The sequence below is a fragment of the Barbatula barbatula genome, assembly GCF_947034865.1.
Source record: "Barbatula barbatula genome assembly, chromosome: 4".
In the NCBI taxonomy this organism is placed as follows: domain Eukaryota; kingdom Metazoa; phylum Chordata; class Actinopteri; order Cypriniformes; family Nemacheilidae; genus Barbatula; species Barbatula barbatula.
Window position 1 is genome coordinate 25,346,512 of NC_136768.1, and position 17,072 is coordinate 25,363,583.

At 38.8% G+C, this 17,072-nt stretch overlaps 2 protein-coding genes across 3 annotated transcripts; one reads left to right on the top strand and one right to left on the bottom strand.

Moving 5' to 3' along the window:
• Window positions 1-835: 835 nt before the first annotated feature.
• Window positions 836-13,263, top strand: itih2 (inter-alpha-trypsin inhibitor heavy chain 2). The gene is made up of 20 exons (XM_079454999.1): window positions 836-1,267; window positions 1,354-1,392; window positions 2,438-2,476; window positions 2,930-3,102; window positions 3,179-3,283; window positions 3,929-4,091; window positions 4,168-4,404; window positions 4,497-4,613; window positions 4,994-5,162; window positions 5,242-5,367; window positions 5,542-5,723; window positions 6,245-6,430; window positions 6,659-6,798; window positions 8,518-8,690; window positions 8,819-8,962; window positions 9,119-9,232; window positions 9,309-9,507; window positions 10,194-10,366; window positions 11,016-11,127; window positions 12,793-13,263. Exons 1-20 carry the CDS (start codon window positions 1,175-1,177, stop codon window positions 12,938-12,940), a joined length of 2,832 nt encoding a protein of 943 aa, XP_079311125.1. The 5' UTR covers window positions 836-1,174; the 3' UTR covers window positions 12,941-13,263.
• On the bottom strand, window positions 12,958-17,061 carry kin (Kin17 DNA and RNA binding protein). Of its 2 annotated transcripts, XM_079455001.1 has the most exons (12): window positions 16,768-17,061; window positions 16,313-16,610; window positions 16,129-16,223; window positions 16,007-16,050; window positions 15,803-15,925; window positions 15,538-15,722; window positions 15,219-15,313; window positions 14,959-15,076; window positions 13,999-14,118; window positions 13,812-13,911; window positions 13,568-13,668; window positions 12,958-13,416 (listed from the first exon to the last, which is right to left on the bottom strand). In XM_079455001.1, exons 2-12 carry the CDS (start codon window positions 16,424-16,426, stop codon window positions 13,354-13,356), a joined length of 1,158 nt encoding a protein of 385 aa, XP_079311127.1. In that variant the 5' UTR covers window positions 16,427-16,610; window positions 16,768-17,061; the 3' UTR covers window positions 12,958-13,353. The 2 variants fall into 2 exon arrangements, with proteins under 2 accessions (XP_079311127.1, XP_079311126.1); XM_079455000.1 differs by having other exon boundaries at window positions 16,313-17,037.
• Between the last annotated feature and the right edge of the window lie 11 nt (window positions 17,062-17,072).

The window sequence follows — 17,072 nt, forward strand, 5'->3', positions numbered from 1 at the left end:
GTTACAATTATAGAACATTTGGCAAACATTTATAGAGACTGGTAATGTATATAGTTGTATTATTGTGTTACCGCTGTATTGCCATCTAGTGGTTCGTTTAGGTTAACTCACTTGTTTCTCTTAATGTTTTGTTTGATCGATCCATTATTGGGTACAGAAAATCGTTTTTAGCATTCCCTTATTTTTAGAATGTTGTATTTGTTATTTTTAGGACACTCTCTTTCTTTGCAGTTTCAAGCCTTCGTGTCCATCCTCGCTTCTTAGACCCCAATATCGCACTTAACATTCAAATGGACCCCAGCAATATTGTAGATATGTACAAAATGTATCGGAATGAAATCGAATAACCTTTTGGTAAGAATAACCCCAGAGATAAGGACACAGATGTGGCGCTTGGGCAATATTCTAGGTAATAAGGGTATAATTCAAGTTTATTCTTCTCTTTAAATTGTGTCACGGTAACATTTTGTCTTTCGCATTTATCAAAAGCTATTATTTTGTGTATTTAATCTAAATGTTATGTAGATGGTATGTGCTATTGAGTAAAAGGGCTTCACGGTGATAAAGAATCATTCCTGACTCCAGTACGCATTTGCCACTACTAAGAACCTTTCGTGATGCCAAAGATCTTCAAATGTAAAGGTTCTTTAAAGAACCATTCAACCAAAAATCATTATTCCACGTCTCCTTTATAAGAGTGTATATTTTAGGGTCTTAAAAAAATAATAGAAACGAAATTGAAATTGATGGAACAACCAAAATGTGCCTGCTCAGTTTGGTGACTTTTAACTTTTGGACACCCTTCCGTAAATATATGTTGAAAACACAAGGTTATAGTCTGAAACCGAACAAGATCCGTGGAAACATTCCAACACTTTGAAATATCATTTTTTTACCGTCTACATTTACAAATACACAAGAGCTTTCAAAAGGACTTCATTGCTCGTGAAGTTTAGATGTTATTCCACGTCAGGTAGTGTGTTTGTTCATCTGTTGGTCAGGTTTCAAAGGTTCCTCAGTCTTTTTTTGGTTGTGTGGGGCACAACAAATATTGACGAGGCTCAGAGGTCTAAGAGACTGCGAAGGCTGATCTTTTAGCTTCAGTGAGCTAGTGTTTGCATGTGGATTGGGCTTGCCATTCTTTTTTATGCTGTGAAGACTCCTTTTTGTTGTCATGAAGCCTCCGGTCTTTCTTCTTTGCGTCCTGCTCTTCTGTCAGAGCTGGGCTTTTGAGTTTGTCATCGATGGAGAGTGGGAAGACGAATCGGTAAGATGGGAAATTTCAAATTGAACGTGTGCCACTGCGTGCATATGTATAGCCAAAGTGATGTTTTCTCTTTATCCATTTGTTAGTTAGGTCCTTTGGATCAGTACCAGTCCAGGAGATACAGGGTAAGTTTATGTAAATACACTTATGCATTTTGCAAACACTTTTAATATGATTGGGGATTGAACTTGTGACATTGGCGTTGTTGGTATCTCACTTTTTTAAGGGTTTAATGTGATCAAAGGGTCTCAGGGGGCTTCATTGATTCCCAATGATCATAAGTCCACCGTGTCTCAGTGATTGTGTCATACTGTACGTCATCTGTTTTAGGAACTTTCCATGAACAGGGTACACTTTGATATCATATTCAACTAAGGCCTAAATACCGGTATGCATATATTGTAAAAAATATATATATTCGGGAGGCTGTGGCAACAGATAATACCGCAAAGAATCACATTGTTTTTTGAAGTAAAATGCAATTTTTATGTCAGATTTCATTACACCTAAAGTTGCAGTCTATTTCTCTAGAAAAAATGTATATATATGTTTGCGTTTCGAAATTAAACACAAAAATTCCACGAAACAGTTTATTTTAAATGTTGTTCGTTTTTAAACATAATAAATCTATTTTATAAGTCATAAAATGGGATTTAAGCTGGTTTATTTATTATTACAATTAAAATTCAATTGATAAGTATCCCCAGCAATTCCATTTGTTCCTATAGATAGCTTCTACTTGACATGGACTAACCGTAACCCTATATACACACAGTTATATGTTATAGTAAACAGGTCAACGGTATAATATTTAGATTGAACCCGAAAGTCAATAATATTACACGACATTAAATACATTACATTTAGTAAGTCCAGAATTTACTTAATAATAAATATATATATATATTATCGATATTGTCGATAAATATCGAGTCGATATTCAACAAATAAAAAGGACACCTTTTAGCTGGTACATTGTATTTTAAATTTTAATATAGGTTTCCTTGTTTGTGCTGCATTCAAGAAAATAACTGTTAAACAACTTCTGTTACTGAAGTGTTGATGCAGAAATGAACTTGCATTTTTTGTTTAGTCATATGCATTATTATTATTTTTATTATTATTATTATTAAATTATAATTATTTTACATTTCTGTTGTTTTTCTGTAGAGGAACACTTTGACCAGTGAAGAGGAAGAGGATTTTCAGGTATGCCCTCGGTCTTGTTATTCAACTCGTATCTTATCTATTAATCGATCGGCATGTTTGATGACACGCCGGTTATTGACTTCCCCTTTGCTGCTGTTCTACTTCTGTTTTTTCCAATCAGTTTAGGTACTAAAATGGCTTTTTTCTTTTCTTTTCTTTTTTCTTTTTTACAGGTACATTTTTTGTCAATTGTGTGTCTGCTATTGTTTTTCCAAGGCACGCTTTTGGTTTGACGTTAATATACTGTTAATATACTGTACTTCCTGTTTTTCATATACAGCAACATACTGTTATTATGCTGGTGGGCACAAGAAATATGAAGTCGGCATGGACAATAAGCCTTCAGTCCGAACCTTTTGCATACACCATTCGTCAAGTTCAAAGATGTTTATCGTCTAAATAACACGTGAATGACTGATTTGTGTATTGAGCTCTATATGTAATGTCCTGTAGGCTATCCAGGGCAAAGACATCTCTGTTAAGAGTTATAAGATGGAGAGCAGGATTACGTCACGATTCGTTCACACCACAGTTAAGAGCTCCGTGGTTAACTCGGGCCCAAATGCTCAGAGCATCAGCTTCAACGTACAGATCCCCAAACGGGCCTTCATTAACAACTTTACCATGTGAGAGCAATGACACACAGATACACACACGTAAACACGCCTTGGACCTGCTGTATGACCCGTGGCTGCTTTTCAGGAATGTAAATGGGATCACGTTCATTGGCTCGGTAAAGGAGAAGGCAGTGGCGAGAAACCTTTATGCTCAGGCAAGAGCACGCGGGAAAGCTGCTGGTATTGTCAGGTACCTCATTTATCGGATTCTTTCATGCATATATTCGTGTCTACAGCCAGTTTGCCTATACTGTAAAACTTTTGCTGTAATTTTGCAGAAGGTTTGCCAGAAACATACTGTAACTTTAATTTACAGTTTCGTAAACTCGCCTACTTCTTGTATTTTCTTTTATGAGACAAAGACTAAATATCTTAGGTAAATTTTCCAATTTAACTCAAATTGAAAACAGTACTAATAGGAAATTAGTATTAAGTATTACATTTACTGTATTTGTACTGTAATTTTTGTACTGTAAAGTTTTACAGTCTACACTGTAAAAAAAACGTAGTTTACAGAAATGTACTGTTATTGTACACGTATAATGAAATACGGTAACCAAACATCAAAATACAGGACAAAGACAGCATATTTTCAAGAAAAAGATGAAAATATGTCATTTTAAGATTATTGACCGAAAATTACTGTTGACAGCTATATATCCCGATTTTATATATTATATGGATAAGCTGTTTATAGTATGTTATGTTTAGTATTTTTTAAAAAGGAATTATATTTGAAAATGATTTATTATTCGTATATTAACATTTAATACTTGTATGTTCTGTTGATCCTTATTATAATGTGCAATATACATCACATGTTTTTTTTTCTCAGGACCAACTCTCAGGCGATGGAGACCTTCAGAACAGAGGTGCATGTTCCTCCGGGCGCCAAGGTGGAGTTCGAGCTGCACTATCAAGAAATGTTGCAGAGGAAACTGGGCTTCTACAAGCACACCTTGCACATCCAACCTGGACGCCTGGTGCCTTTGCTACAAGTCAGTCTTACACACACGAGCACAAAGATGCGCATCACATGACCTCTAATACATGCTTTCGTATTTTGATTTCCAGGTTGATGTTTATATATATGAGCCCAATGGCATCAAGTCTGTTTCAGCCCCTAACACGCTTGGAGAGCAGTTTGCAGAACTGACCAAGATCACACAGAGCAAAGACAAAGCCCATATAGTGTTCAAACCAACACTAAAAGAGCAGCGCAAATGCGAGAACTGCACGGAGAGCGCTGTGGATGGGGTCTTCACCATCATGTATGACGTTCAGAGAGAAAGCAATGCTGGAGAGCTGCAGGTGTGGAAATCAATTGATGCACAAAAGCATATTTATAGGACTGAAGTGCACTGCATTGTGGGAAACATGTTTCTTTCTTCATCTTCTTTCAGGTGTCCGATGGTCATTTCATTCACTTCTTTGCACCATCTGATCTCTCCCCTCTCCCCAAAAACATTGTATTTGTCATCGATGTCAGTGGCAGCATGTGGGGATTGAAGATGAAACAGGTAAGGACGTGGCAACCTACTTTCACACAGCAGTTTCAAAAAGCTTGTTAAGACAAGTTTGGTTTATTGTACATTAAACTTGAAAGTGTTTTGTGCCCTCTTGTGGAAATAGTGCAGAACTGACCAAAGTGAACTCACAGTCTGTTTTTGGTTATAAGGCAACAATTAATGCAAGGAATTTATGAATTGGTATTTTATTGGTATATAAATAATCGAAAAGATTAAGATTTTCTATTGACATACAGCCTAGTTTTTAAATTGAAAAAATGTTCTTACTCAAATATATATTTTTATTCATTAATTTATTTGTGTGTTATTTTATTTAAGATGTTTTTATATTTTATTATATTTATACGTGTTTCTCTCTCTTCCTATCTTAGACCGTTGAGGCGATGAAGGCTATTCTGGATGATCTATCAATGGATGACCACTTCAGCGTCATAGACTTTAATCACCACGTCCGCTGCTGGAGCGAAGATATGGTCCCAGCTTCCTCCATTCAGGTGGATGAGGCCAAGAAGTACATCCAGAATATCAAACCTAATGGAGGTAAAAGGGGACCAGAGAGTGGTTTAATGATTTAAAAAGTGTGCGTTTTGGTGTGATTGTGAGTGACATTTAACGTCAGGTACAAACATCAATGAGGCTCTGCTGCGAGCAGTGCAGATCCTGGTGAAAGCGTCCAGCGAGGGAGTGATCGAGCCCCGTTCTGTCTCTATGATCATTCTGGTATCTGATGGAGATCCAACAGTGGGTAAGAACATCGTGCATTGATTTATTGATACAGTATGTATCGAATATGTTGCGTTATTTCTTAAATCATAGTTAAAGAACAGCTTACATTATCTTTAATGTTTCAAAGAATGTTTGAATCCCCAAATAGCAACCGGGAAATGAAGCACAACTCTCTCTCTCTCTCTTTCTTCAGGAGAAATAAAGTTGAGCACTATTCAGAAGAATGTGAAGCGCGTAATGAAGGAGGAGTTTTCTCTCTTCTCCCTTGGTATTGGCTTCGACGTGGACTTTGACTTCCTGGAGCGAATTGCCATGGACAACAGGGGGGTCGCCCAGAGGATCTATGCCAATCACGGTGCATCAGCGCAATTAAAGGTACAGTGAGTCTGACGCATCCAAATGACCGACCCGCAACAAATCCGCCATGTAAATCTTGTGACTGATACAAGCAATGAGCCACATTATTGGTTGTTTCTGTTATGTTGCATTGGCTAGCCCCGCCCACAATTACATCGCTTTATTTTACAGTCCTGCTGATTGACTTGTACTGTTCTGTGTCACAGTCAAGGTGTTTTGCTGTCCGTGAGGCAAAAAATACTCTGTCAATAGTACAAGAAAAAAAACACATTTCTCATTACTTTTTTGCCAAAAATACATTACCTTTTAAAAGCATATGTACACCTCTAGTATATAAACAAAGATGTCGTTTGTTCTCTGCAGAAAATATTTTACATACGTCTGACATGAAGCGGCTGCACGACTCCAACCTGCCTGAAAACGATTCTGTTTTTGAAAACTAGCTATAGGATTTATAAGATCTTAAACTGTGAAATGTGTCAATTTGGCATTTGTAATTTGAGTGATATTTGTAATTCTCGTTTTTTTTCTCCTTCCAGGAATTCTACAGCCAGGTCTCCTCTCCTCTCCTCAGGTCCATCACCATCCAATTTCCCGAGAATACTGTAAGTGACGTGACTCAGAACCATTTTGACAAGTTCTTCAGCGGTTCAGAGGTGATAGTGGCTGGAAAACTTCAACCAACAGAACTCACAACGCTGCAGAGCTTCATCACCGCCTCTGCTGTGAGCGACATTTCCCTTTTGTCTCTCAGTTTAGAAATGATATTAGAAATGATACCATCATGGAATAGATCAGCATATGTTGTGTTTTAGATGTTAGCGTCGAAGGCTTCTTAACTCAATAGTTAAACACTGCTGGTCCAGCAGCACAAGCCTGGATCCAGCTGGTTTATTATTATTACTTTACAGTAATGAATTACATCTTTAATGAGAAGTTCATTTCTCTTTTAGGCCAACATGGACCTTACCATACAGACCGAAGCAGATGTCAAGGAGCTGGACTCAGAGCTTATCTCACAACAGCATTCCTTCCCCGGATTTGCCCGACAAATGTGGGCTTACATTACTGTAAATCAACTACTAGCTGAACGGTAAGAATCACAACTCTGTGTTCACTTACTGCCTCTGTTATGAATCTGGATTCAACTATGAGGTTATGTTTCGGATCGGAATGAAGCAGAATAGGAATTGGATACTTGAAATTCAAATTTCAATCCCTCTCATCAATTCCAGTATGCATATTTTCAGAAATGTGCATCTGTGATCTGCTGATAGCTTAATCAAAGCCCTCATGTAAATCAACCATACTTTTCAAGTGTTGTAGTCGAGACCAGCTCATTCGAGTCCGAGTCAAGTCTGAGTCCAGAGTAGGTCGAGTTTGAGTCAAGTCTGAGTCCAGAGTAGGTCAAGTTCGAGTCAAGTCTGAGTCCAGAGTAGGTCGAGTTCAAGTAATGACCGAGTCCAGAGTAGGTCGAGTTTGAGTCAAGTCTGAGTCCAGAGTAGGTCGAGTTTGAGTCAAGTCTGAGTCCAGAGTAGGTCGAGTTCGAGTCAAGTCTGAGTCCAGAGTAGGTCGAGTTCGAGTCAAGTCTGAGTCCAGAATAGGTTGAGTTCGAGTCAAGTCTGAGTCCAGAGTAGGTCGAGTTCAAGTAATGACCGAGTCCAGAGTAGGTCGAGTTTGAGTCAAGTCTGAGTCCAGAGTAGGTCGAGTCAAGTCTGAGTCCAGAGTAGGTCGAGTTCAAGTAATGACCGAGTCCAGAGTAGGTCGAGTTTGAGTCAAGTCTGAGTCCAGAGAAGGTCGAGTTCGAGTCAAGTCTGAGTCCAAAGTAGGTCGAGTTTGAGTCAAGTCTGAGTCCAGAGTAGGTCGAGTTCGAGTCGAGTCTATGTCCAGAGTAGGCCGAGTTTGAGTCAAGACCAAGTCCAGAGTAGATCGAGGTTGAGTCAAGACCAACTCCAGAGTAGGTCGAGTTCAAGTAATGACCGAGTCCAGAGTAGGTCGAGTTTGAGTCAAGTCTGAGTCCAGAGAAGGTCGAGTTCGAGTCAAGTCTGAGTCCAAAGTAGGTCGAGTTTGAGTCAAGTCTGAGTCCAGAGTAGGTTGAGTTCGAGTCAAGTCTGAGTCCAGAGTAGGTCGAGTTCGAGTCGAGTCTATGTCCAGAGTAGGCCGAGTTTGAGTCAAGACCAAGTCCAGAGTAGATCGAGGTTGAGTCAAGACCAACTCCAGAGTAGGTCGAGTTTGAGTCAAGTCTATGTCCAGAGTAGGTTGAGTTTGAGTCAAGTCCGAGTCCAGAGTATGTCGAGGTTGAGTCAAAACCCGAGTCCAGAGTAGGTCGAGTTTGAGTCAACTCCGAGTCCAGAGTAGGTCGAGTTCGAGTCAAGTCCGAGTCCAGAATAGGTTGAGTTCGAGTCAAGTCTGAGTCCAGAGTAGGTCGAGTTCAAGTAATGACCGAGTCCAGAGTAGGTCGAGTTTGAGTCAAGTCTGAGTCCAGAGTAGGTCGAGTTTGAGTCAAGAACAAATCGAGAGTAGGTCGAGTTTGAATCAAGTCTGAGTCCAGAGAAGGTCGAGTTTGAGTCGTTATGCGAAATACAACTACATTGTTAAAGGCAGTTGAATATAATTGAACTTCAAAAGACTCATTAGGCCAGTTTGATTTGGTTTCAAAATTTAAGGAAACTTTTGAAATACAGTTTTCAAAAAGAAACATTTACAGTAAGGTTGAATAAATCACAATTAAATTAGCCCAAACCCGTTTCTTTAAGTTTACTTACGGAGAAGAATATCTGCTTGAAAACTATATTGAACTCCCTTTCTGCAGCTCTCTAGCTCCTACTGCAAATAAGAAGCGTAAGATCACTCAGCGGATCGTGGCTTTGGCTGTAGAGCATCAGTTCGTGACCCCTCTGACTGCCATGCTGGTGGAGAGTGAGGACCAGGCAGAGCGTCTGATCGCTGACTCGCCCAAAGACTCCAAACACGGCTGCTGCTCCGGTAACCAACACAAAGGGTTTCATCTTTTTTCATATGCAACTTTTATATTATAATAAAACCTCTCCTGTATCCTATTATAAGATAAGGATCAGTATGACAAGACTGAAAGTCTTTCTCCTTCTCTTAAGGTACTGCTTCTTTATCCGGACGATTGCCAGTAACCAATGTAGTTTACAGCAACCCTCCGTGGATTATGCCTACTGCCCCTTCTGACCCCAAGGAGGCAACCGGAGAACAAGCTCTAAGTGTCATTCCTAATAGGGTCAATATAGGTAATGCAACATAGACCATGAAACCATAGACATCTGAATTCCCACTGAATCCATACTCAAAATGAGTATGTAAAGTAACCTGAAATGTTATGTTTCAAACAGAGATGGACAGATTGAATTTAAGCAAAAAAATATAATGATTTCTTTATTTTATAGTCGACAATGACCCTCACTTCATTATTCACTTGCCCAAAACCAACATGGATATCTGCTTCAACATTGACTCCAAGCCTGGGCACATCCTCAACTTGCTATCGGATACTGGAAAGGGTAACCAGACATGTTTTTAAACGGATACCATGGTGTTATTTCTGTTTCATGCTTTCTTTTTCCTTATCTTATACAGGTGTTACAATCAATGGTCAGCTGGTGGGGTCTAAGAAGATGAAGAACAACAAAATAAACACATACTTTGGTACCATCTCCATATACTCGAAAACAGACGGTGTGCAGGTCATAATAGGAACTGATAGGATTGATCTAACGGAAGGCAGGAACAATCACTCTTTCTCTTGGGAAGCAACGGCTGAACTGATGCTAAGCAGGTATCGGAGACCTAATCCTAATCTTTTGACTGTCGGCTTGAAGACTAGTCCCTTTTGTAAAGTGACCAACCAGTTAAGTTGTTTAGTGTTGGAAATTAAAATAGTTAGATATATAATAGATTCTATATTATAATTAGACCAGTGAAGAAAATGTTTTAAATAAATAAGCTTTCCGTTAATGTATAGCTTGTTAGGATAGGACCGAGAAACAACTATTTGAATATGATTTGAAATCAAGGCTCTATTGGCTAACCTCTATACTGACGTTGTGGAGAATAAATGAACCTGAAAGCAAAAATTCAACGCTTTGCACAGATACCAAACTTGAGTACGTAATTTACAAAAAGCGGGCAGCGAGTGAAGTTTGTAGGCGTGTTTCCGGCCTTTTTTGGTTACGATTTTGCTGCATCCACTCACAAAAGTTTTGCTATGGTAAGAAAGTTTACAAAATATATTTATATTTCATAAACATTTATGAAACATGATCTTTACTTAATATCCTAGTGATTTTTGGCCCATAGGCCTACAATTGCTAGGAATATTCCTGTGCTACCTATGACTGTTTTTGTGGTCCAGGGTCACATATACAATATCCACGTTTCTTGAGTGGTTAAAAAAAATTCTGATTGCATTTAATATGATTTTTAATATGCCGCATATATTATATGCAAACCCTTCCTTGTCAGAACGAAGGTTGCCATAGTGAAGGAGCAACAGGTTACTGTGACGATTGGTGAGGATATTTCAGTGATGGTTTTGTTGCATCGGGTGTGGAAGAAGCATCCCGTGCAAGTGGACTTCTTGGGCTTTTACATCCCAAATGACAACGAATACTCCTCGCAAGTTCACGGTCTCATTGGTGCGTCATTCAACATTCACATTGCTAATATTAACGTATAATAACGTAAACATTGAACATAACATAACACAACATACATTTTATAATCCTCACAGTGCTTTATGTAATAATTATTTTGCATTTTATTGTTATCCCAAGCAATTTCTTGCCTGATTCCCTTTCATTATTAGTGCATTAATGATTCTCACAAACAAGTTAAAGGGATAGTTCACCCAAACTCTCACACATTCTGTCATCATTTACTCACTCTCGAGTTGTTGCAAATCTGTACGCATTTCTTTGTTCTGCTGATTACAAAGTGGGTTATGTAATGTTTATAACCTATTTATAACCTATTCCTAAAATAATGTAGGAAAGTTCTGGGGCACCATTGACTACTACAGTAGGAGAATTACAATGGTAGGCAAAAAATGCCCCAGAACTGTTTGCTTTCCTACATTCTTCAAAATCTGCTCAACAGAACAAAAAAAAAGTGAAATAAATGTCAACTATCCCTTTAAATGATAATGTGGTTATCAACAGGATGCGATTGAAGTTCAGTTGGACATTCACAAACAAACACATAGCACACAGAGTTAAGGACCTCTTGTAGAACTAAGTAATGCATGTGTAAATAATGTTATAAAATGGCCTTTGTGTGTCCTAACAGGTCAGTTCACACATGGACCAAAGGTGAAAGTGTATGGCGTTCATGAGGGAGCAGATCCAAAAAAGAAAGAGGCTATAATGGAGGTGAAAGGCAACAAACTGGCGGTCACCAGGTACATCTGTTAGTCTCGTACAAACATTATTCCAGATATTTACAGTCATTGAAGAGTGAGTTTTTTTTTTAATCTAAAGAAACAAGAGGCTAAATTGTGCATAGTTATGTTTTCAATTATTATAATAACAGTTATTAATAACACAGTTAATAATAGCATAAATGTTACCATCATTTCGTACGGTGGTGAGCGTATAGCTGCCACTTACATTGAATTTTTTCCACTCACTTATGTCGTAATAGCGAGATATGTCGTTAAAACGAGATATATCGTGTCGTTTCAACAGGAAAGATAAGTCATTTAAACAGGAATTAAGTTGTTATAAAGGGTAATATCGGGGCAGAGGCTTTTGCGGCTCAAGCCACGGATCCAGTACGCTAGGTGGCAGCATTCAGCTATAAACTCGGCCCTCCACTCCAATAAATTTGACCGAAGAAGACGTTCAGATTAAAACAAAGTTAAATTACATGTGTGCAAATTAAAATGCTGAATCTTTTGACAGTAAACACGTTTCTGTCCTTATTACAGTGACATCGTTATAACTGTGAAAGTGTCTATTTATAGTCATGTGATGTGAAAACTGTTAGCCTATGCAGAGGTTACCGGTTAATGGCTAATGTTAACACTAGTCCAATAGTCTATGTTGCACATTTTGTGCCGGCCCACTGTTGGGATATATAAAATTGACCGACTTTTTACTACCTTTTCTTGTGATTTCTGTGCCCAATCCACATTTTTCTTGACGTCTCCGTGGAGTGCGCCATTACCGCGAGTAACTTTCTGGTTGATGCTCCGCACTTCCGTTTTGTATTTGTTACTATGTTAGAGGACATTTCTGTTAATGGTTATAAATTAAGTTTCTCGAACTTTAACTTTTGTCGTCACAACAGCCACAGAAAACTAAGAAAACCTTAAGAACGAGTGTTTCCACGCGACACAACAAGAGCGTAAAGTAAATAACATTTAAAGACTCTGACTACATTCTGCCCTCTCAAAAACACCACAGCGTATTGTTTACTTCGTTATTTACTGTGACATTATAATCATTTATTAATTATTTAGTTAAATATTACAGTCGCGCTGTAAAAGTATTTTGCTGTAAAAGTATTTTGTATAGTAATGTAGTAATGTATATATTTAAGTGTATGTTTGACCCAGTCAGCATTGAAGCCAAGCAGAATGTCAGCCAATCAGACCGAAGAATAACGAACTTCAGCCAATCGGCAAGCGGGCGCGTAACAGATCGACATGTTGTATCATCTCATATAAACAACATATTATTTCTTTTTAATGACATCTCGTTATTATAACATAATTGAGTGGAAAACATTTATGTACGTGACATCAATACGCCACCGTAAGTTCAAAATTTACATTTTCTTCAATAAAGTTCCAGTTGTTAACATGAAATACTTCTAGAACTTGAATTAATCTTAGTTAACGTTAAAGCTGCAATAATATGAACAAACTATTTAATTGATATTAACATAGATAAATGCTGTAAAAATATTTTTCTCATTGTTATATCACGTTACTTTATAGTAAACGATTATTTTGCCACTTTAGGGTAAAACTATACTTCCTTGCTATGATTTTGAGATCCTGATTTTTGTCGTCCAGTGATTTATTTTTGTTGTATTTTAAAATGTTTGATTTTTTTAACAGAGGTTGGCAGAAGGACTACAGACGTGACAAGAAACGAGGTTCGGATGTCTACTGCTGGTTTGTCCACAACAATGGCAAAGGCTTCATTGATGGCAGTTACTCCAGCTATATCCTCCCTCGGCTAGACAGCTTTCTGCCCTCTCTCTGAAACAATGTGTTAGAATGACTGCACAGTCTGTCAGATGGAAATCTGCTATTTTATACAAGCAAAAAGCACAAAACCCTTTTTAATGAAACTTTTAAAAAAAGGTTCCTTTTTAATAGAAAATATCCAAAAATGGTGCGGTACATCAAACAATCATTTAACAATGATGTAAATTTATCTTGAACATATCGATGTATTGTAACCTATCCATGAATTGATCATTTTTAATCTATAAATATTTTTATCACGTGCAATCATTGTCAATGACATCCAAACATAACAAAATAAGCACAATAAAATGGTCAATTTGTTCCAGTATGTAAATTAAATGATCATGTCTTTGAGTCTTTATTATGTACATGCAAAATATCCAGATTACGCTTTAACACAGAGTCACTTTGGAATGAAGATGACCATCAAGCTAGTTTAGAAAAGTCCTCGTATGCAATCCTCTCCACCGTCTTTCCTTTCATCCGACCCTGAACGAGGACAAACAACATGCTGTCAATTATTATGGATGAGCTGGTATTTTCTAAGCAATTATAAAGTAAATAGTCGCTTTAATTTAGTCCAGAAAAAAAATTCTGCATTTGGAAAGTCATTTCATGATTATACACTGTATGAACGTACCGAGTCTAATGCAAGTGTGGCAGAGAACTTGTGTTCGTCTATGCCTTCCAGGATGGCCTCTGTATCTTTATATTGACCGTTTAGGATCAAAACTCGCTTACCTGTGACAGAGTAAAAGAAAGATCACATGGAGCGATTACCCACAGCCATTAAATAGTTCCTCCAACAGTTCGGAGTGAGACCAATGAACAACAAAAGTCTGTCACATGACTCATATGCATGTTTAACCATAGTGATGTGTTACCAGGCGCTGGAATGACCGTCTCCACATGACTCTGGTCCAGTTTGAGTTTGTCTCCGGAGTCGATCATCTTCACCATGGCTGTGTACTTATTTTGGACCTCCTGTTAAATCATACACATAATACCAGAAATATAAAACCAGGCAAACATGTAGCCATGCGATGGTCCATGAATCCTCGTTGCGCGTACCCGAATGATGGCTTTCTTCTTGTAATACTTCTCTCCTAGTCTTTTTGTTATCACTTTTACTACGATGTTTGGTTGAATCCAGTGATCCGACCGTAACGATTTTTTCTTCTGCTCCTCCATCTGAAATTCACACACACGGACAGTTTATCGCAAATTGCACTTTACGTAAACCATTGCGAATTCGATTGAACGCTTAACATGGTCAACTTGTCGAGTTGAACGTATGACATATTTCTCTGCTCGATTCACTCCGCCAGGGTTTGGAAAGTCTTTTCAAACATGGATTCCCTTTTCGGAACAAGGGTTCTTCTAGCACAATCCTCCCGAAAAAGTATACCCACGCGTCATCGAGCGAGTGATAGAGCACACCCATGCGTCAACCAGCCAGCGTGAGAAAGAGCACGCCCATCAATACCGGTTCACTCGGCCGACGGCTGTTTAGCTGTGTTTGTTTGCTAGTTGCATTTCGGTGATGAATGTTATTTCAACGATGGATTGGGAGATCGTTTGAAGTTGATAAAAGATGCCGGACATGAACCGTCAGTCAAACTAACCATGTCTATACACTATGTCTATGTTTTGTTGGCAATCGGTGTGTACGTGCATAATGTAAACAACACAAACTTATAGTGAATCAGTTATGCAGAGATAATGCGACGATGTATTGTGTGCTCCTGCTGTAGTCCCGCCCTCCCTACACGCTTCCAGGCGCTCGTCTTTTTCCGGGAATAATCGAACAGCTGAATCTGTCTTTTGTAAATTTGATTTATTTTTACTAAATACTCTTTAAAGATACGTAGGATGCAATACTGCTGTTTATAGGCACTCAAGATGAATATGAGATTGGCAGAAACTGCGTGCGTTACCTCATCTTTAAGTGAATTACAATTTATACGGATTAATTCCGCGCTTACATCATCGATGCAACAACTAACCTGGAGAAAAGTAAAGAAAACATACCTCTATTATCTCCTCAAGGGCAGATTTCTTCTTCTTGTCTTTGGAGTCTGAACTGTGAGAGGACTCTTTCCTTTTAGCGGAGGCAGTCACTTTGAGGACGCTACTTCCCAGACTAATACTATGCGAGAGAAACACAGGGTTATAATCACATATCTGAACTCGTTTTTCATTCGTACAAAATGCATGGTTTCAAACACAAATACGGTTTTCAAACAGATTTTAAACTCAACGAGAGAAGCTGATTCCATTATTCACGATACCTTGTTTTGGAAGGCCCAGCGGAAGCAATGTCCAGGTTGAAAGCAATTTTCTCATCTTCATTCATCCTCTTCAGTTCAGTATATTCTGGCTCCTCCTGTAGATACATGGACATTCAAACGTGTCAACATTAAAGTATATTTCCAGCTTTGGAAAGTCATGACTTTGCCCAGAGAAGGTCTCATGTTAAAATATACTGTATGTATATTTTAAGGTGTGCATTTTAGTATTTCCTTACCCCGCGAAGCACATAACTATAAAACATACGTTCTTTTTTGCAGAAATCTTTCATTTTTTAGTACCAGGAACCTTTCGACGCACCTCGGGCTCTTTGCCCTCTCGGCCGCGGCGCACTTGTTCTTCGATGAACTTAGCGCTGCGCTCTACGTCGTCCAAATCCTGTTTCTTCTTCCTCTCCAGCTCTTCCTGCCTACGTATCGTCTCCGGATCGCGATCGATGTACTGGATGTACCAACCTTTGGGCGTCTCGTCCACTTTGCAGAAACCTACACGTCACAAGACAAATCGCACGAATTAAACACCGTAGCGGATGATACGAATGTGTTCTGTATCGTGGCCTCCTCGCCTTCTCTCCCGAGCCATTTGGTGAATTCAGTGAGGGTTTCCCATTGGGTGGAGTTCATGTGGATGTGTTCCCGATGGCTGATGTACTCATTGTAGATGATGTTGTTGTGAACTCGCTTGGTTCCTGCAGAAGTGTAAACACAGAGTCTCTCACCAACTGAACAACATGTCGGTCTGTAATGTATGATGAATGGTTTGATCTTACCGAAACGTCTTCTGAGCAGCTCCAAGAACTCGCTTTTGAACTCCCTGTATAAGCAAAAGGACATACATTGTGATGATTCGCTTTTCTATTGAAGTGTATCCATAAAACCGACGTGTACTTACTGTGAGAAGTAGGTCATGAACTGGTTGGGGTTCTCTGAAGCTAACAATAGCTGTCTCTGATGGGACTCGGACATACAGTGACACTTAAAGCCGTTCTGTGGTCAACACATGATGTAAATGACAGTTATTGCACTTATAAAAACAAGTCATCAGAAATAAGCGAGAACAAGACACGTTAACTTACTTCATCTCGACACTGTTTCTGACACATCTGACAATACCAGCGCAGCTTTTGCAAGCCTTTCGCTTTGATTCTGTTCCCGATCGCCTTCGGGGTTAAAAATTCCGCCTTCCCCATTTTAAACTAAATATCGCACCAAAACAAAACACGTCCGACGACCGCACACGCTTCCTTGCTCGTGACGCGCAGCACTCGTCGCTTCCCATCCGCAAAATGCGCTTTTCGTCACGATATCGCGAGAATTCTTCTTCTTCGGTTTTATGGCGGATGCACTAACGTAAAGTCGCATTATCGCCACCTACTGTGGTGGAGTACACATGGTTTGGGGAAACAAATTAAAATAACTTTCCATATACATTCATTAAATTCTCTTAATTAAATCCGTTCTTTTAAGATACAGACGGAAACGTTCCAGTCCATTAGTTAACACATCTTTCAGTTGTAATTCTTCTATTCACCTCTTTATTAACTCATTCTTCATTATTTCCGGCTCATTCTACCGACTCCTCCAGTCCACAGTGCTCACTGTTGGATGTTTATGTGTTATTTTTAAAGTTTTATTAAGTCTGGTATGTCCTCATTTTAACCTTGTAAGAATGTTTTCCTTTTTGTCATCCTCCCTATCCCAACTACCTGCAGAATTACATATAGTTGGCGTCCTAAATGTCGTGTATCCCATTTGTGCCGCCATTCTTATAATTGTTGTCTTTGCTTCACTTTTTCCAAACGAGATGTTAAGAACCAATTATCGCGAGGGTTGTGA